The sequence below is a fragment of the Trichoderma asperellum genome, chromosome 1 (assembly GCF_020647865.1).
Source record: "Trichoderma asperellum chromosome 1, complete sequence".
In the NCBI taxonomy this organism is placed as follows: domain Eukaryota; kingdom Fungi; phylum Ascomycota; class Sordariomycetes; order Hypocreales; family Hypocreaceae; genus Trichoderma; species Trichoderma asperellum.
The window spans coordinates 2,533,154-2,551,720 of record NC_089415.1 but is presented as its reverse complement, the minus strand read 5'-3'; the positions used below and the strand labels follow the sequence as shown (position 1 = coordinate 2,551,720).

The window sequence follows — 18,567 nt, the reverse complement described above, 5'->3', positions numbered from 1 at the left end:
TAAAATCATACATGAGCTTTCTTACAAGCCCGGCAGTTGGTTCCATGCAATCTCCGCCGTAAAATGCAATTGGATTCAAAGGTAAATCGGTGTTTGATTTTCAAAAGAATTTAAAAAACTTCATGAGAAATATGATTGCCTACCTAGCTGCGAAACCCACCTACATAAGCGTAAATATCGCTTACTGTAAGACACATTAATCAAAGTGGCTCCCAAAGCAATGACCATTGAGCAGAGCAGAGCAGACCATTGCCCCAAGATCCACGAGGCTTGGACGACGCTGATTATGGGGACTAGCAGCCAGATCTCTATACGAGGATCGCGTACACGTATTATGCCGCAAATGACATGAGATTTATGATCGATTCCCCTCTCCTGTTTCTGGGTACACACACTTTGTCATTAACGCAAATTTGCCTCATAAGTAGTAAGAACTTTATGTATATTAAAATAATAATAATAATAATAATAATAATAATAATAATAATAATAATAATAATAATAATAATAATTGACAAATTAAACGTATTCAGTATGTATCAATTCATATTCAGTTGATTGATCGTTTCAACAATGCATCTATACAAAGTGTTTAGCCCTTTGCAAAACAAAACAAAACCAAGCTAGTACTATATCCATTACCTTGATCTGTCATCTCGTCTTCTCCGCACTTATTGCTATGTGGAGCAGTCGCAGTATCCTGTACTCCACATGGCTGTATTCGGCCATACTGGTCACTGGTAGCTAGCACAATTTTGCTGAGCCACTCTTATCTCTTATCGATATGCACCACCTTATCGCTATCAGTAGAAAAATTTCCCAGTTGGAATCTCAAATTCTGCTGCTGAGCGGCGACGGCGAGCGCTTGACGGACGGCCACGACAAACCACCATGGAGGATCAAGTGCATAAGCCGCATCGCAAGAGCAAGGAGAAGAAGCAGCACTCGGGAGGTAAGTGTCGCGTTCAATTGGGCACTTGAGACCTGCACAAAAATCGCCATGCAGATCGGATGTTGATTGAACCTGTGGTAGATCGCAATCCCAAGGCTTTTGCCGTTGCTAGACCCGGCAAGCTTCAGCGACAGGCTGCCAGATCTTCCGATGTACGTTTCCCATCTCCAAATCTTCTCCAACGCCTTTAGAGTGCGTAAGGTATTCAATATTGTTGCATATACTGACAACTTCCATTTCCAATCAGATCAAAGAAAAGCGTCTCCATGTCCCTCTCGTCGACAGACTTCCAGATGAGGCGCCACCGCGTCTCGTCGCCATCGTTGGCCCCCCGGGCGTTGGCAAGACGACTCTGCTAAAATCTCTCGTTCGACGATATGCCAAGGAGACTCTTTCAGACCCTCAGGGCCCCATCACTGTCGTTACATCGAAGAAACAACGATTGACATTCATGGAATGCCCCAACGAGCTGGAAGCCATGGTGGACGTCGCCAAGGTTGCCGACATCATCCTTCTCATGATTGACGGCAACTATGGCTTCGAGATGGAGACTATGGAGTTTCTCAACATCTTGGCCGCCACTGGTATGCCTGGTAATGTCTTTGGTATCTTGACCCATTTGGATCTGTTTCGCAAACCGGCCGCTTTGAAGGATGCCAAGAAGCACCTTAAACGAAGACTGTGGACAGAGCTCTACCAGGGCGCTCATCTCTTCTACCTCTCTGGTGTCATGAATGGTAGATATCCCGATCGTGAGATCCACAACTTGTCTCGCTTCCTCTCCGTCATGAAGAACCCGCGACCTCTCGTCTGGCGAAACTCTCACCCGTACACCATCATTGATAGCTTCCGCGATATCACTCACCCCACCAAGATCGAAGAGGACCCCAAATGCGATCGATCAATCGTTCTATCAGGATACCTAAGAGGAACAAACTTTGCAACCCAGGGCCAGCGAGTGCATGTTGCCGGTCTGGGTGACTTCACCGTGTCTTCCATGGAAGTGCTGCCTGATCCTTGTCCTACTCCCGCCATGGAGCAGGCCTTGGCCAAAATCACTGGCAAAAAGGGGCGAAGAAGATTGGATGAAAAGGAAAAGAAGCTTTATGCTCCCATGTCTGATCGCAGCGGTCTGAAGATCGACGGCGATGCTATCTGGATTACCAGGGATAAAGGCTTCACATTTGACAAGGATGCGGGTTCCACTGAGCGTGGAGAGGGAGAGGAGATGATCATTGGCCTCCAGGCTGAGCGAAGATTACTCGGTCAGACAGAGGATGGAGTGCAACTGTTCAAGGGTGGCCGAGAAGTCAAGGAGCTAGCTGAGGAAGAAGATAGCGGCAGAAAGGAGCAGCGCAAAGCTAGAATTGCCGAGCGAGAAGACGGGGACGATGGAGAGAATGAAGACGACGAAGGCTTTGTCAGTGGCAGCGATGAGGAAGACCCAGACGAGGAAGAAGAGTTCAATGAGGGGAAACTGGGCAAAATGTTCCGCGGCAAAGCTGACAAGGAAGCCAATGGTGACGATGATCTTGCCTTTGCAGACAGCGATTCGGATCTTGGTTCCATTACAGACCTTGATGAGGATGCAGAGGATGACGAAGAATACGACTCTGATGAGGAGACTGCGGCCCTGAGATGGAAAGAAGGAATGGCCGACAGGGCTATGAAACTTCACTCCAGAAAACGTTCATACCACACCCCAGATCTAGCTCGTTATATATATGACGGCTCCATGACTGCCAGCGAGGCCCTGAAGAAGTGGAGGGGCGAGGAAGATGACTCGGAAGAGGAGGACATCGAAAATGACTCGGAAGATGAAGAATTTTTCAAAAAGAATTCACAGGAGAGCGAAGATCTGATCGAAGACCGATCAATACCAGATTACGACTACGAGGACCTGGCAGCCAAATGGGCCAATCAAGAGAACATTGAGGCTCTGAAGACAAAATTCACGTCGGGCAGGAAAGGTGGAGGCGGAGACGATGAAGATGAAGATGGCGAATTTGGCGGCTTTGATGACGATGACGAAGATGGCAATGGTGAAGGCGACGACGACAGCGAAGGTGACGGTGAATTCGAGGATTTGGAAGCTGATTCACAAAACCCCCTCAGCAACAGTCAGCCGAAGATATACAGGCCGAGCGTGAGAAGAACGCCAAGAGAAAAGAGGAGCTCAAAGCTAGATTCGAGGAGGAGGACCGAGATGGTTTCATGAACGACAAGTCCAAAGCCCGACGAGAAGGAGGAGGCGATGGAGAGGAGGAATTCGGCGAGGACGACTGGTACGATGCTCAAAAGGCCATGATCCAGAAGCAGCTCGACATCAACAAAGAGGAGTTTGAAAATCTGGACGAGCGCCAGAGGGCTGCCGTCGAGGGCTATCGAGCCGGTAAATACGCGAAGCTGGTTCTGGAGGGCGTGCCCGCCGAGTTCATCTCCCGCTTCGACTCCCGGCAGCCCATCGTCGTCGGTGGCCTCTCGGCGACAGAAGACCGCTGGGGCTTCGTCCAGGTGCGCATCAAGCGTCACCGCTGGCACAAGAAGATCCTCAAGACAAACGACCCGCTCATCTTCTCCCTGGGCTGGCGCCGCTTCCAGACGCTGCCCATCTACAGCATCTCCGACTCGCGAACGCGCAACCGCATGCTCAAGTACACGCCTGAACATATGCACTGCTTCGCCACCGTTTATGCGCCACTGATCGCACCCAACACGGGTTTCGTGTGCTTCAACTCGTTCTCATCGCCTGGCTTCCGCATTGCCGCCACAGGCACCGTCCTCTCCGTCGACGAGTCCACCGAGATTGTCAAGAAGCTCAAGCTGACCGGTTCCCCTTACAAGATTTTCAAGAACACTGCCTTCATCAAGGGCATGTTCAACTCTGCCCTCGAGATTGCCAAGTTCGAAGGCGCCTCCGTCAAGACCGTCTCCGGCGTGCGCGGTCAGATCAAGCGTGCTCTCTCCAAGCCCGAGGGCCACTTCCGTGCCACCTTTGAGGACAAGATCCTGGCCAGCGACATCGTCTTCCTGCGTGCCTGGTACCCCATCAAGCCGCACCGCTTCTACAACCCTGCTTCCAACCTCATCGGCTGGCAGCCAATGCGCCTGACCGGCGAGGTCCGCCGCGCAGAGAACGTCGCCACACCGCAGCTCAAGAACTCGCAGTACCGCAAGATTGAGCGCCAGACCCGCCACTTCAACGGCCTGCAGGTGCCGCGTGCCCTCGCCGCCAACTTGCCCTTCCGGTCGCAGATTGTCCAGATGAAACCCCAGAAGAAGAAGACGTACATGCAGAAGCGCGCCGTCGTCCTAGGCTCCGAGGAGAAGCAAACGCGCGCCTTTATGCAGAAGGTGCTGACCGTCCACAACGAACAGGTCGCCAAACGCCGCGCCAAGAAGGAGGAGAATCGCGCTTCCTTCAAGAAGAAGCTGGCCGAGGGTGATGAGAAGAGAGAGGCTCGGGAGAAGAGGGAGAGCAAAGAATACTGGCGCAAGAACGGCCGCAAGAGGAGCGGCGGCGATGAAGATGGCGGCGGCGGCAAGAGGAGAAGGTGAAAAGCGTCCGATTTAGAGATATATATATATATAATGGCGGGAGTTGCGTACTTGTTAAGCATCACAAGTTGTTTTTGGCATCGGGGATAGAATTGGTTACTGTATCTACTACTATTAACTTGACTTATATACGTACTTGTATAGCACCAAGGTTCTGCTACCATTGCACGCATACAAAAGTATGCCTGCTTGGCTACTTGATATCTTTATTTTTCTTTTCTCCATGTTCTTTTTCTCCGTCTTCTTTTCATATATATCCCCTTGTATCGTCTTTCTTCCATCACATGCTTGTAAGCGCTCTGTAGAATTGCATCTATGCCGGCGGTCAAAAATGTGTCTCTGCTTTTCTGTCTCCCTTACGTCAAAGAAGCTGCCAAGTCAAAGGTCGCATCGTCTGCCTCGGCACCAGCAAATTGGCCAATCAGCCAATGACGGCAATGGAGCACGTGCCCCCCTGGGTCGAAGCAGCAGCTGATGCTGTAATCTGCAACTTTTTCTTCCTCGTGCCTTGAGCTAGAAGGGTGGGAGAAGCACAGGCGAGCACTTTTAGGCAGCTGATCGAATGACCATTTTTGGTGCTGCTGTGCTGAATGCTTGAGATCCCATCAGGATGGTTCCTTGTTCTACAGTATAGGTTATAGGATAAAAATGGAGACCGCGGAGAAGGAAGCTAAAGGGAAAAAGGTTTTGCGGGCAGATGCCGCCACTCCTCAGCGTATGAGAAGCCGCCGAGTAAGCGGTATCACCTGTATCCTGTATGACACGGTATAGTTGTAGCGGTTCATTCTAGATACGTAGCAAGCGACGTCTCCGGCCGCATCCAAGTAGATTGCATGGGGAGGGGTTTCGCATCAGAGAGGGCCTAAGCCTGTCTTGGTACTAAATCAATCTCTAACCTCTGACTTGTAGCAGCTTCTCATGCATGCGCGCGCACGGAGTCGATGATGCAGAAGCCTAGCAGTACTTAGTAGTAGGTAGGCCCTGGGTATACAGTATCATGCGTCTGGGTTTTTGCATGGCTTGAGATGGCATTATTGTACCTCCAAGTACAGATACAAGCTCGCTGCTCTCTGATGGGCTGCAGACTCGCGTCGGTGTCTCTGATGCCTTGGGCTGTTTGACCGCGGAAGCTGCATCCTTATACGCATCGCACTTGCCCGGCAAAAACTGCGACGATAGCGGGTGCGTCATTCATTGGTGGGCAGGTGACGAGTTGCTCTTGCTGCTTCTGCAGCTCCAAGTCCCGACCCTCGCCTTAGCGCCATCGTGTTGCATCACATCATGCCCGCAGCAGTCGAGTGGGCTTGTACCTGTGCGAGCCAAGCCTTGTACCTTTTTGCGTGTCTTTTCTCCGCAGAGAGACTCCACCGACGGAGCTACGGTACTTGTCCAAGCAGCGTCAGGGAGCTGCGGCAAGGAGTAGCAGGTAACCCCACTAGCACATGTTAATTTTGATTATGGATATTATTGGAAGGCGTTTGTTTCTTTGGTGGATAAAAAAAAAACGTAGATGAGATAGAGGTTAAATAAAGGGAGTCAAGCTAAAGAAAGTATGGGGATATAATTTTAAAAGGGAAGCGACAGGAAGAAGAAATAATCCTCCAAACAGCACAAGATCAAGCAATTTCTAGAGCTGCAAGAAAACAGGGAGGCAGCATCAAGGAGGGGCGCACCGGAAAACAAATAAGGAAAAATAGAAAAAAAGTGCAGCGTCACAACCACGTCGACACCTGCCGCTAACAAGCTCGCCCGTAGCTTCCACCAGACTTGCTTCGGTACCATCACATCACCTGGAAAAGAGCCTGGACCCGGGTTTCCAGCTGCCTAGCTCTCTTTTCTGGTCCTCTAAAAAAAAGCATCCCACCTGCCTGCTGCAGCGCCCTTTTCTTCCCCTCTTCCGAGCTGCGACTCTCTTCTCTCTTCTCTCTTCCATCAGTGTCCATCGCCTGAAACACACAGAAAAAGGTACGCAGTAAGAATCAGCAGCAGCAGACGAGTTGGCTTTTGCTTCTGCCTTGATTTCACCCATCTTGGCTCTGCGAAGCTGGCTTTTCTTCTTCTTCCTTTTCTGCGCTTCTCCTTTTTATTTTCCTAGCTCTGATACTGACACGACAGCTTTGCAGCGCCTACGACTCCAGAACCCAGAGCTTCCGACGACCTCCTTTCCGCCGCCACCGTTGCGCGACCGACAAACCCCTCCAACCAAGCTTCTCGACGACATACCCAAAAAAAATTCCCATCATCACAATGGCCGATTCTGCTGGCGCGGTAAACGGCCCCTCCAGTAAGGTACGTGGAAACGCAACCACCACACTTTCCATTTCCCACTTCTCTACAGCTGCGCTGCGATCGATCTCGTACCTACATATATGGGAACAAAGAGGCTCTCTTTTTTCCTCCCCCTTGTCCGGTAATATCATTGGCAGTGACGGGATGCTGACGCGTGGGTTGGGCAGTTTTGCATGTGATGACTCTAAGGCCTAAAGTCGCTGCCTTTTTTGGCCCCCTCTGGACGCAACTGACGAGGAGCTCTTAGAAGCCGCCAACGGCAATGCTGGACAGACTCTGACGCCGTATCATTCGCTCTTCAGGCATCTGTTTTCCTGGGAGAAGCCCCGTGAGTAGCGCCCGACACAAGCGGACTTATTCTTTATTTACTTTTGTCTCTTCTTACCTCAACTGCCTCATCCCTCTCGACTGCGCCATTGTATCCCACTACAGCTTTCCGGCTACCTAGTAGCAAGTATGCCACGACCTCTTGTGCTAACATTTTATTGCTTACCAAAGGTGACTCGGCCATCGCATATGCTTCCGTTGTTACCACCATCGTCGCTGTGAGGTACCTAAACCTCCTTAGCTGGACTCTTGGATTGTCCTGGATGGTCTTGGCCACCACTGTCGCTGCTGAGGTTTCCGGCAAGCTGATCCTTAACAATGGCCTGGCTTCCCAGTTCCGCCCACGCGAGTATTTCACCATTTCACGGGACACCTTTGAAGCCATGGTTAGCGATGCCCACGGATTGATCAACTTCTTCCTCATCGAAGCTCAGCGCATCGTTTTTGTTGAGAACATTGGCGTTTCGGCTGCTGTGAGTCGCGCACTTATTTTCTGCTCTTTTCTAATTTGGAGTGCTAATATCTCCCTTGCCTAGGCTTGCGTCGCTGCCTTTATCTCAGGCTTCCTCATCAAGGTCGCTCCCTACTGGGTTCTTGCCATCATTGCAACCACCATTGCTTTCTTCGCTCCTCTCGTCTACTCCACCAACCAGGAGTTCATTGATGAGCAGCTCAAGACGGCCGCCGATGCCATCAACGCCCAAACCGCCCAAGTTCGAGATGCTGCTCAGAAGCAGGCCGACCACCTTGCTGCCGTTGGAAAGCAGTATGCCGAAGACTATACTGGCAAGGTTCAGGACATTCTGCGCACTCGCAACCTTTCTCCTTCGGCGGCAAAGAAGTCTCCCGTCGAATTCCCCTCTCCTCCTACTGAGGAGCCCAAGGTTGCCGAACCAGCTGTCCCCCAGGAGCCTATCCATGCCTAAATGGGGCTTTTAGATCCGTAGGTGTGTTTACAGTCGAAGAGAAACGAATGCGAGCTTGAGCTATCCCTATGGCTGCTCTGTTTTACGTTCTCTACGCTGTAAATCATAACCCTACCACTGAGGTGATGGATATTTCCAAGATTGAAATCAAGATGGAGAGGATGCATGGTTTTAGGAGACGACGGTGTATCACCGTATCAGAGCATGATGATATCCGCTCAATTGGCACGAAAAGTTAAACATTTGGTGAACAGCAACTTTTTGTGCTGAGAAAGGCACATTCAATGGGGGGTGAGCGTGGAGGACAACGGCGTTTGCTACGAGACCGATAGGTTTATTTTTTGCAAATTCTTTTTCCGCTTTTCTTGTTATCAGTTTGGGATGGTCTTCTTTTTTAAACTCTACCTATCTTTTATCCTTGCCCTATGATGACAGTCTCCTTTTTTCTATATGGACTTTGGGGGCTGAGCAGACCAACTGTTTGGAATCCTGTCTTAGTCTACGTAGTGTGAACCGGTTTTGCAGGTTAGGTTGCATATTACTATCATCTCTTTTTTACTTGGCCGAGAATGCCTGAATTGCTCCGTATGTGATCCTTTTCAATAGTATATGTGCGAAATCTATACATTATATGATGTCACGAGCATGATAGCCATCTATGATGCCCCTCATCAAATGCATCTCAACTTGTGTATGTTTGCTACTATTTGCGTCTGCTAATGTCTGTTCTGTTCTGTTCAAGCTATCTAGCAAGCTGAATGCTTGCGTAAATCGTCATTTGACTGACCCGATTCCTATACCGTCAAAGGAAAAAAACAAACGACAAATAGGAAAACTCCGTGCTAAACAGGATAAAAAAAAAGATAAACAAACCCGCTCCATGAAATATGGGCTTTGTTCCCTAATACATAGATGAAAGGAGAGATAAGAAAGGAAATATACGAGCAGTTTCTCGAACCGCCCCAGGGAGACAAGTTTCTCTCTGTCTATTTCGTAAGGTCATTTGTCAACCCCCATCTCATAACTTGTTTGTGCCATCAATTGCTATGCTGTGTGCCCCCTGGATGAATGCGGATATTGGGTGAATAAGCCACGCAAGAGGCTCGTTTCCACAAATCTGCGCATCTAGTATCAAGGTGCCCAGTAGCCAGCGACATATATATGTATATATGTATGTGTCTGTGTCTGTGTCTGTGTGTTTCTCTGTGTGGATGCGTATATATATATATATATATATATGTATATTTCTCAATCCAATTTCGCTTGCCCAGTGACGCAATGCTATTATCCCATCTCTTCCATTTATTCATCTCTGCACCTCTCTTGTCGCTTCTCTCTTTTTTGCCTTACATGTCTTCTCACCTGCGCCAGCCCCAGAAACCACCACCACCTGATCCAGGAGACGTAGCTGCGGTCGTCGCAACTTTGGCGTTAGTCGAGCCTGGGGATACAGGACCGTTGGGGGAGTCGGCCTGGGCCTGAGCCTGGGCTTGAAGCTGAGCTTGAGCGTGATTATACATCTTCTTCATCGCCTCCAGCTGCTGCTTCGCCTCTTCGGCCTCTTGCTTGGCAATAGCCTGCACCGTCTTTGCTTGCGCAAGTTCCATCAGCAGCGTATCGAGGTCATTCTGAGGCGATTTGCTCTCGTCTGACGCCAATGGTGTTGGGGGCATCGACGCCGGTAGCGGTGGCACCAGGTCGTTGTTCTGCATCACCGAGGACTTTCGTCTGTTATATGATGAGCCCTGGGAAGCCATGGACTTACTACGTCCAAGCTTAAACTCCCTCAGCCCAGCGGGGGGCTTGGGAGTCCACTCTGTTCCCGTATCGAGACCTCCCAGGCCCGGATCACTGGATGTTGGTCTGGCTCGCAAAGCTTGTATCTGCTTTTCAAGCCGCTGCTTGTCCTGGTGAAGGGTCCTAACGTGGCTGTGACTTTCCCGGATTTGCTCTTTCAGAGATGACATCTCCTGGTCCAAGTCGTGTATCTGCCGGCTGAAATTCTGGTTCTGCGACATGGCACTGGCAAGCTGGTCTTTGGCCTGCTGTAGCTCAATCTGCAATTCCGAGTTCGTGCCAGATGCTGATGGCTGAGATTTACTCTTGTTGCCATCGTCACTGTCAGTTCCATTTCCAAAGCGGCTTTCCACTCTATCAAGCAGCTCTTCCAAGTCTTCTGCAGATGGCGCATCTGATATATCGGCCAAGTCATCATCAGCCGATTTCTCTGCTTCGTCTTCTTCTTCCTTCTCTTCATCCTCTCCTTGTTCATCATCATTTCCAGTAGCCTCTTTAGAGCTCTTCAAACTATCTTTTCCATCCTCCTCCTCCGCCTCCTCTTCTTCTTCTTCCTCTTCTTCTTCCTCGTCTGATTCCTCATCCGCGAGGCTTACTCTCTTCCTGAGCCCGTCCAAGAGAGATCGAACAGCTTTTCGGTCCTCTTCTCTCTCCTCTCGTTCGCGTTTCAGTTCGCTCGACAGCAGCGCATGATTACGCTGCAGCTCGCTTAGCACGGTGAGGAGATCTTCAATTTGGCCATGCAAATGCTTATCGTCTGTGTTCTTGCTGCTGCTGGCAGCGACCTTGGGTGCTACCGGGGTTGATTCTCGGCTTGCAGAATCGTCCTCGGTAGTGTTTGAAGAGTCTCTTGACACAGTAGTGGCATCTGTCGAGGATGAACTCATAACACTGGCGGAGCTTGCCTCAACCGAGTTTAGGGTGGAGGCAAGGCTTTGTTTGGAGGTGCTCCGACGCAACATACTCAATGGCCTTGATGGTGCACTGAAACCTGGAGCCAAGCCTGAGCTTCTGGGGAATGCACCAGACGATGCCCAGATGCGACCTAGGAAACGGGCGGCAGCGGTTGCAATATCAGATGTGCGGGCGGTATTGGCGGTCGCAACTAGAGATTCACGGTATCCCTGCTCCAGCTGGGCGAGCTTCTCTCGAGTGACAATGCCAGTGAGGCTGGCGAAATCTTGCACAAACTCGTCGGCGTTGTAGTGGTAGCAATCCCATAAACCCCTGGACAAGAGGAGCTGCATCACATCTTCAAGCTCAGTGCAAGATAGCAACCTAGCCTCGTTCCTCCGCATTAGTGATAGTGCGACGCGCATTAGTGTCTCAGGTGCGCCCTCGGCGAAAATCACGTCGTAAATGCGGAATAGCATCGGCAGGGGGCAGGTGGTTGCAAAGAAACTTAGGAACCACTGCGAGACGTAGGCTGTTTCTACCTGCAGATCTTCCAGGTGGCTCCACAGCGCGGGGAGATTGGCTCTCAAGAGCTCTCGGAATTGGTATATTCGCACATGAAGTCCCGAAAGATCTGGTAGAAAGCAGCTTCTCAGGTCATAGCGCTCCATGAGCCTATACAAAAGGGAGAAAAGGTTAGTATTACGTGTGCCACATCACATCGGGTCGGGTCGGGTCGGTCGAAGGGCTAGAGTCGTGCCACCATTGACTCTAAATTGAGAGTTGCAGAGGCAGCAGGGAGATGAGCAGGGGAGAAAAGCAGAAGAAGAAAAACAAAAACTCCTTACCGAACCAAAATACAGAATGCCTGTTTGTCAGGCATGTGCATCAACAGAGGGCCAACAAGAAACGCGAGGCCTTGACAGTATCCGATCTTGGTATCATACAGACTAAATGTCTTCAACACGCGCCCAAGCATACGCTGGCCGTCTCCGTCAGGGTCGCGAAACATTTCAACACCAGGAAAACTCCGGCCGAGATCCTTGCCAATGAGACCCTCATACGGGCTAGATTCACCATTGAGTCGCTCGTACTGCTCCTCCAAGTCGTGGTCACGAGAGCCAGACATGCTCTGCCACACAACGCCTCTCAGCGGCGGGGGGATTCCCTTGCGAATCTTGTTGGACAGCAGCGTGGGGAGTCTGGCTGCGGTCTGCTGGTAGTCCTTGACGAGAGCCGCGTAGAATTCGAGATCTGTCATTGGCGGCGGAGGCAGCATCGAGTATCGTAACGCGGCGGGCGTGGGCCCTCGAACCATCTTACGGAGCATAGCCATTGATGGTGGGCGCGGCCTGTTTGGCGGAGGCTTCTCGACGAGCTGGACCTTGACGGTCTTTGGATTTGTCGCCAACTTGGCATTTTCCTGTTCTAAACGGGCCAGAAGCAGAGCGGTGGACTAGAATACACAAGGGTCACAGTCAGTGAGGAAACTTGGAGCACACGAATAATGGCCAGCATGTCTCAATACACGTACGTTATCAGTCTCTTCGTCTTTGGTCTGTTCGTCTTCCGTCTTTTCAAGCTTTTCCCAGTTGACCTCCTCTGAATCCGAGCCATCGCTATCGGCATCGTCATACTCTCCGAGTTCATCATGGAGGCTACGGTTTGCCTCTGCGGAGGCAGACAAGGTGGCGGTCGAGTTTCGAGCGGCGTCTGGCGCATCAGAGCTGGTGATTTCCTCGATCGGCTCGCTGGTCGCTGGCAGCGTAGGTACCTCGGGTATATCACTATTTCGAGCAGAGGCGGTTTCCAACGTCAGGGTTGGCGGCTCGGAAAGCCTTACGGTCACCAGTGAATCACGGGTCGTCTTTGGGGTTACAACTTCGGCTTCGTCGATGGGCTTTGGGACTGTGTCGGCGGCGGCCATGACTGGCGTGGACGGCTCACGGCCGCTCAGCTTCTCGCCCGAGTCCATTGCCATCGAGGAGGGCCCTCGTAGCTGGTTGACGAGAGCGGGTTTGGTAGGGTTTGGGTTTCGCTGTGTAGTGGGCTCTCGACTCTTGACAGTTGGCGATCAGTAACTCGCAGTGCCGGGCAGGCTGGGTCGCTCCAGCGCCTTTGTCCCTTTGTCCAGGGGAGGGCTTGAGAGCTCAGATAGCGGCTTGCTCCTCCTTTCTGACGCTGCAACGCAGACAACGCAGAGGTGGTTCGATTCAAGGCCTGGTATGCGAGCAGCAACACCTATTTCGTGCCAGGTAGCAGCAGCAGCAGCGCCTCGTAGGCAGGCAGATCAGATGCAGCAAGGCACTAGAGACTCCGAATCTGCGCCGGCAGTAACAGTGACAGTGAGCTTCGTTTGGCTGGGTCGGTTAGCGGTCTTCAGCATGCGTAATACGGCAAAGACTTTGGTGTTTCATCGAGGGGCTGCGGGCTGGTCGAGGCTAGTCGGTGCCAGGAAAGGAGTTCGTTTGACGCCGGGGGGGGGGGGGGGGCCGCAACCTCTGGGGGGTTTATTTTTGGCACGGGATTATTTTTCCCTGGGAGGGAGAGCAAAACAAGAGCGTCGAAAAGAGACAAAGGACAAGCAAGAGAAGAGAAGAGAAAAAAAAGGAAGAGAAAAACAAGCGTCGTGGGACAGGCCTGGACTGTGGGGAAGAAGCTGCCTGACGGATCGAATGTAATCAATCAGAAGGCACCAAGTAGTGCGCCGAGAAGCTATCGTGGAATCGACGGCGGAGCTGCCAGCCTTTGTTCTGGCTTCTGCGTTGCGTTTCTTTCTCTTGTTTCCGGCTTTTTTTTTTTTTTTTTTGAATGGCCTCGGAAGCGCCGTCAATCCGCGTCAATTGGCCCGGCAGGACTGAAAAATTGCAGCACGACGGGCTCATCGTCGAGTTTCGGGTGCTGGGCCTGCCAATGCCATGCCATGCGGGATGGGGTAGCATCAGGTCAGTTGATTGTGCTATTGGATGCTAAATGTCCGGGCGAAATGGGCTGTCGAAGCCGGACGTAGCGGGTACTCGCCTGGTGCAGTGGCCGGCGCGCAGCTCCAGGTTCCCAAGACTTCCCCGGCGCTTGGGATGGTGGTCAGGGCGGGTCGGCGAACCCCTGACGCTATATTTTATGCTCCAAGCACTACTGTGCATTCTGTCAGTAGGGACTACGGTACTGGATATACGTGTGAGTGGGCGCAAAGTTGACCGCTGGCCCGGGGTTCAATCAATGCATCTGCCTTCTGTAATCATCGCTAGCGTCATGCAGCGCCGTGCCTCTGGCGATGACCACATGCCATACAGAGTTGGTGGTGGCATACAAGTACTGTAAGACTAATATAAACATCGTCAACAGCCGTCATGCTTCAGCGCTCAACTTCCTGCATGAGAAACTCTCAACTTGGTCCCTGCGTCTTACCTCGTGCGTTTTTTGTCTCTTTTTTGTCTTATTTTCTTCTTTCAAAGGGGCGTCTGTAAATGATCATGTCCCTCGCCCTTCATCTGGTGTGTCTCTGCAAGATTTTCAAGCTTTGACTACGAGCCTGTCAAAATCCACCCCCACACACAATCTCAAAGTATCTACAGTACATACCATTGTATACCTAAACAGATCTTGTCAGCACGCTATATACCGGTACTGTATGCACAAAAGAGAATCCATAGAAATTTATCCGTCTTCTTAACCAATATCTACAATCATGGCTTCATTAGCCCTGCCCTTCGCCAAGTACATACATGGCCTGCTGCCAATCATGAAATTGCTGCTGGAAAGCAGAGGCCAAGTCCAATAACCGCCGGCGCTCTCTAGAGGGAAGATCCGCCCCACGCGGGACGACCAGGGTGGATCCTTGCCACCTCCTGTGGCGCGAGCTGGTGGGAGGACCGAGCTCCAGCCACCGCTATCCAGCGCCTAGATGCCTATCTAAGTAGGCAAAATCGGTGGTGGGATTTGAGAGCAACAGCCACCAATTTCGTGGCAGCGGCTGCCGCAGCAAATCAGAGAATGCCGTGGCTCAATCTCTGGACCTACTCGAGCTGTTGTGCTACTCGCAGTGAAATGAAATGCCCTTCAAGATGCCCTCCAAGATGCCCCTCCAAGATGGCCCTCATTGTTGGGCAGCAGGACTCGGGGCTTTTCATTCGCCATACTCGAATATGGAGACCGGCAGCTTTCCCCGGGTTGCCAACTCACGCCTGCTGTGCAGCACTCCATTCTGTAGGTCGCTAAACATGATCCATCCGTCATTCACAACTCTGGCGAACAAGATCACAGCCCACAAAGTCGATGGAAATACTGCTACTACCTACTAGGTATTCTACTAGCAGCACAAGCGCATATCAAGAATTGCCACCGTTAAAAGCTCGTTCAGCGTTCAGCACTGCATACCCCTAGCATCGAGAATAGGCACCTAGTACCTATTAGACTACCTACAGCAGTAGCAGGTATTAGCGAGCAGACGAGGTTTTTTTCCCCTCTCTTCTCTCATGCATCATCACACCGCTATTCTTCGGCCAGAAGCTAAGCACGGCTAGCATAGCGCTTCTGCAACAGGGATCAGAGCAGGCTTCATCGCTGCATCGAGCGGGTGGTGCAATTCTCTAAAATTCAAGTATCTACTTGATGTACTCGTAGGTTGTTACCGGTACTGCGGTATCTGCTACCTACATTGCAGTTTTATCTGCTAGGTAGCAATATCATTTCGTAGTACAAGTAAACCAACATACCGACTACTTGTAGACTGTATCAGACTAAATTAGGCCATTTCTGCATTGTTGTCCTGGAAAGGGAAAGATAAACAACAACGATTCTATCCTCGAGCCGAACGCTCCACAGTCCGGTTCTCGGTTAGGCAGCGGCGACGCTTCTAGCATGAATCTCGGTTGTTTCTACTCCGTACTTGGATGACCAACTGCTGAGCATCGTATCACGACGAAGATTTGCTTTTCGGGCATCATCATATTTGTAGATACTGCCCCCACGGCCATTGAGTTTACTTTTATTAAGTGGGACTCTCAGAAAAATCTCACTTGACACTATATCCGCGGCGCGGCGTACTTAACCCTGCTGACAATGACATTCCCGGCTTGCAAAATAGTAGGAGGAGGTTGACGTATAGTTTTAGTTTTGAACCCTCGAATTATATACTTGGCATAACTCACGAAACGACAAGAGAATACTTACAATTGCAATTGCACCATGTCAGCGTCCTTTCTCCAGGAATACACAACACTAAAGGAAACAAGAACGCCGGCCGATATAAGTACATGCATGTTTGTTGGCTGTGTTTGGTTCAATAAGATTAATGTTGCCCGAGGCTGAGATACCTGAATATAGACGATCTAGACTCTTCGCTAGTTAGCATTATAGCGTCTAACTCGCTGTAGTATATTATAGCATATCCTTCGCCATAGTATGGTACATGCAGTATGCCCTCAAACATGAGATATTCCGAGGCTGATGCTGACAACTCGGCACCAACGTCAATGTTGAGTATTTAGGCAAGCGGCCAGGATGATGGGCGTAACTAAACACTCATTAATGTGTAATAGCTTCTACTCGTAAGGAAGTAGCTGATGATTTATATCTTTTTTGCCAAGAAAGCGGAAAAGCAATCGGCAAAGACTACCATATACAATGGTGGTAGCGCCTCCAGTCCCAAACTCTTGTGAATAAGAGCAGCGGTACTGGCTGCAGCTGATTGTACAATGCGGATAGGTGCTTGGGAGGTAGGTTGGTGATAATTCTTTTGCTGTACCTCCCTAGTAGGTTATTTGATTCCTTGCATACCTTACATACCTTGTAGATTTCCAGCATTTCAAACATTAACACAGAGAAACACAAGCATGTAAACTGCCAAGGATATCCAGGACGACGCCGCAGGGCAGCTACGTAATGAATACTTACATCTACCATACTCTACTTGCCCTCAGACGCCAAACAGCAGATATTCCAGCAAATTCAGGCTGCGTGGCCTAAACTTGATGCAATGACGGCGTTTGGTGGCATTGTCCTTACGTCAGCTGCATTATGTACATGCGCCTGAGGGTAGTTGCCGGCCTCACGGCGCCGACTCGAGCAATCCCTCGCTCCTTCAATTTCACCACCAGACAACCGTGGCCAAAAAAGATCATCGCCTCCATCGGGTGGGAGCACAAAAAGTATCTTCATCTCTCTCCCGCCATCTCAGAAATATGCGTCCAATCCCCCAGGAATACACACGCTAGGCCCAGTACAAAGTGAAACAGACAAGAAGCAGAGATGGCGTCCGAGTCTCTCCAGCAGCACCAGCGATTCCTAGCGGCCGTGCTAAACACTGCGCACGAACCGCTGGATGCCGAGGAGAGGGCCATGGCAAGGATCAAGTTCTACCGCATCATTGATCGCTACAGTAAAAGGAAGCGTGACGGCTCGAAATATAAACGCCATCTGCTGATCCGCTACACTTATGAATACGCCCTCTCCGAGGAGTCGCGAATCCACTTCCTGCAGACCTTTTACCAGGCGCTGGAGCTCTCGATCGACGGTGAAGGCCGGGTCAATCTGGACGACAAGGAGCAGGCTGATAAGCTCTGGTTGAAGATCTCTGCCTTTGCAGACTTCTTGGTGGATAACTTTTACTTACCGCGTGCGACATGGTTTTGTTCTTTATTTTCAATTCATCCCGACACTCATTTACATGTCTGCGCACACACATATATGTTTATACGACGATATATACATACCTATTGCACATGCGCACTCATGTACCTATATATATACCTACCTACTTATACACTGCCTGTATATAACTATTACTAACATGTAGTGTCTCTCTTATTAGTCAAGGCCTCTGCGAGACGGGCACCCCTGCCTACTCTAATGTCCCAGCCCGCCGTGCCGGATCTGATCACTGATCCTCGCGAGGATTGTCTGATCCGAGATCGCCATCGCTGTGTCATCACACAGGCATTTGATTTCGATGAAGCAGTTTCACGGCACAAGCAATACGCCGATGAGGCCAAAGACGATGAGGAGAGGTCGCTGTTCAAAGGCGGCAACCATTTCCTCCATCTGGAGGCAGCGCCGGTTCTTCCCCACTCTCTCGCCGAGATTGGATCAAGCCCCTCTGAATTGGTAAGGCTTCAATTATGGGCTCGTTCTGACAGTTCCCGAGCAAAGTCTACAGACTTGGTAAACAGCAAGGCTAAATCACACATTCGAGACACAGAGTCGGACCAAGAAGCTCACGCTGGAGATCCTCAACATATTCGACAATGGTATTCAAAAGTTAATCAACGAGTGCGTTGGCAAACCGCGCAATGCCATGACCCTCACCAAAAATTACCATCACATGTTTGGCGAGTTCGAGTTCTACTTCACGCGGCTTGATGGGCCAAACGACCCGCCGCACACGTACAAGATTGACAACTTTCTCTCTTCGCCCATGAGAAAAGAATTACCCGTCACTCGAACATTCTATACAGAAGCAGATGGCAAAACCATTGACCCCCCGGAACCTCGATTTCTAGCTCTTCGCCGCTCTCTCGCTCATGTCCTTTACCTTTCTTCAGCAGGCCAGTATATCGATGAATTGCTTAAAAAGCTCAAGGAAAAACCCGCCGACGAGGATGGATCGACGGAACTGGGCCTATTTGCGCAATTGAGATTAGATGGGTGGTGTCCCGCTACGAATACTGAGCGCCAGTAAGACGGGCATTTTTTTTTTAATTCGATCTTTAGGTTTGAGGAGATGGGAATCGTCGTAATGTTTTGAGAGATTAGCCTTACCAATACTCTCATTTAGCGATTTATTTTAATTGTATTCTCTAATTAGTTTCCAAAAAACCTCACCAC

At 50.5% G+C, this 18,567-nt stretch overlaps 6 protein-coding genes across 9 annotated transcripts; 5 read left to right on the top strand and 1 right to left on the bottom strand.

Annotated features, from left to right (window-relative positions):
- Positions 1-891: 891 nt before the first annotated feature.
- On the top strand, positions 892-3,170 carry TrAFT101_000797 (uncharacterized protein; the record flags this gene model as incomplete). The annotated part of the gene is made up of 3 exons (XM_024907469.2): positions 892-952; positions 1,034-1,104; positions 1,200-3,170. The coding sequence occupies 3 exons, from the start codon at positions 892-894 to the stop codon at positions 3,168-3,170; spliced, it is 2,103 nt and encodes a 700-aa protein (XP_024765022.2).
- An 86-nt stretch (positions 3,171-3,256) lies between these two features.
- On the top strand, positions 3,257-4,510 carry BMS1 (Glycoside hydrolase 2 (Mannanase, beta-galactosidase); the record flags this gene model as incomplete). The annotated part of the gene is made up of 1 exon (XM_066126155.1): positions 3,257-4,510. One exon carries the CDS (start codon positions 3,257-3,259, stop codon positions 4,508-4,510), a length of 1,254 nt encoding a protein of 417 aa, XP_065982254.1.
- Positions 4,511-6,463: 1,953 nt separating this feature from the next.
- Positions 6,464-8,790, top strand: TrAFT101_000795 (uncharacterized protein). The gene is made up of 4 exons (XM_024904545.2): positions 6,464-6,794; positions 7,047-7,127; positions 7,298-7,599; positions 7,663-8,790. Exons 1-4 carry the CDS (start codon positions 6,758-6,760, stop codon positions 8,050-8,052), a joined length of 810 nt encoding a protein of 269 aa, XP_024765020.1. The 5' UTR covers positions 6,464-6,757; the 3' UTR covers positions 8,053-8,790.
- On the bottom strand, positions 8,637-13,894 carry TrAFT101_000794 (uncharacterized protein). The gene is made up of 3 exons (XM_066126154.1): positions 12,278-13,894; positions 11,592-12,199; positions 8,637-11,418 (listed from the first exon to the last, which is right to left on the bottom strand). Exons 1-3 carry the CDS (start codon positions 12,722-12,724, stop codon positions 9,411-9,413), a joined length of 3,063 nt encoding a protein of 1,020 aa, XP_065982253.1. The 5' UTR covers positions 12,725-13,894; the 3' UTR covers positions 8,637-9,410.
- Positions 13,128-13,716, top strand: TrAFT101_000793 (uncharacterized protein; the record flags this gene model as incomplete). The annotated part of the gene is made up of 2 exons (XM_066126153.1): positions 13,128-13,205; positions 13,615-13,716. 2 exons carry the CDS (start codon positions 13,128-13,130, stop codon positions 13,714-13,716), a joined length of 180 nt encoding a protein of 59 aa, XP_065982252.1.
- Positions 13,895-16,850: 2,956 nt separating the features above from the next.
- Positions 16,851-18,567, top strand: TrAFT101_000792 (uncharacterized protein). 4 transcript variants are annotated; one of them, XM_024899117.2, is made up of 3 exons: positions 16,851-17,359; positions 17,555-17,847; positions 17,942-18,567. In XM_024899117.2, exons 1-3 carry the CDS (start codon positions 16,993-16,995, stop codon positions 18,419-18,421), a joined length of 1,140 nt encoding a protein of 379 aa, XP_024765016.1. In that variant the 5' UTR covers positions 16,851-16,992; the 3' UTR covers positions 18,422-18,567. The 4 variants fall into 4 exon arrangements, with proteins under 4 accessions (XP_024765016.1, XP_065982249.1, XP_065982251.1 ...); XM_066126151.1 differs by having other exon boundaries at positions 16,851-17,477; positions 17,936-18,567; XM_066126152.1 differs by having other exon boundaries at positions 17,555-18,567.

Bases quoted from the DNA above. Each gene is read 5' to 3' on its own strand.
- TrAFT101_000792 (XM_024899117.2), top strand. From the start codon at position 16,993: ATGGCGTCCGAGTCTCTCCAGCAGCACCAGCGATTCCTAGCGGCCGTG. The intron at 17,360-17,554 runs GTGCGACATGGT...CTCTCTTATTAG, and splicing joins GGATAACTTTTACTTACCGC to TCAAGGCCTCTGCGAGACGG. The intron at 17,848-17,941 runs GTAAGGCTTCAA...TTCGAGACACAG, and splicing joins GATCAAGCCCCTCTGAATTG to AGTCGGACCAAGAAGCTCAC.
- TrAFT101_000795 (XM_024904545.2), top strand. From the start codon at position 6,758: ATGGCCGATTCTGCTGGCGCGGTAAACGGCCCCTCCA. The intron at 7,128-7,297 runs GTGAGTAGCGCC...TGCTTACCAAAG, and splicing joins GTTTTCCTGGGAGAAGCCCC to GTGACTCGGCCATCGCATAT. The intron at 7,600-7,662 runs GTGAGTCGCGCA...TCCCTTGCCTAG, and splicing joins ACATTGGCGTTTCGGCTGCT to GCTTGCGTCGCTGCCTTTAT.
- TrAFT101_000794 (XM_066126154.1), bottom strand. From the start codon at position 12,724: ATGGCAATGGACTCGGGCGAGAAGCTGAGCGGCCGTGAGCCGTCCACG. The intron at 12,200-12,277 runs GTACGTGTATTG...TGTGTATTCTAG, and splicing joins AAGACGAAGAGACTGATAAC to TCCACCGCTCTGCTTCTGGC. The intron at 11,419-11,591 runs GTAAGGAGTTTT...CCTTTTGTATAG, and splicing joins GCATTCTGTATTTTGGTTCG to GCTCATGGAGCGCTATGACC.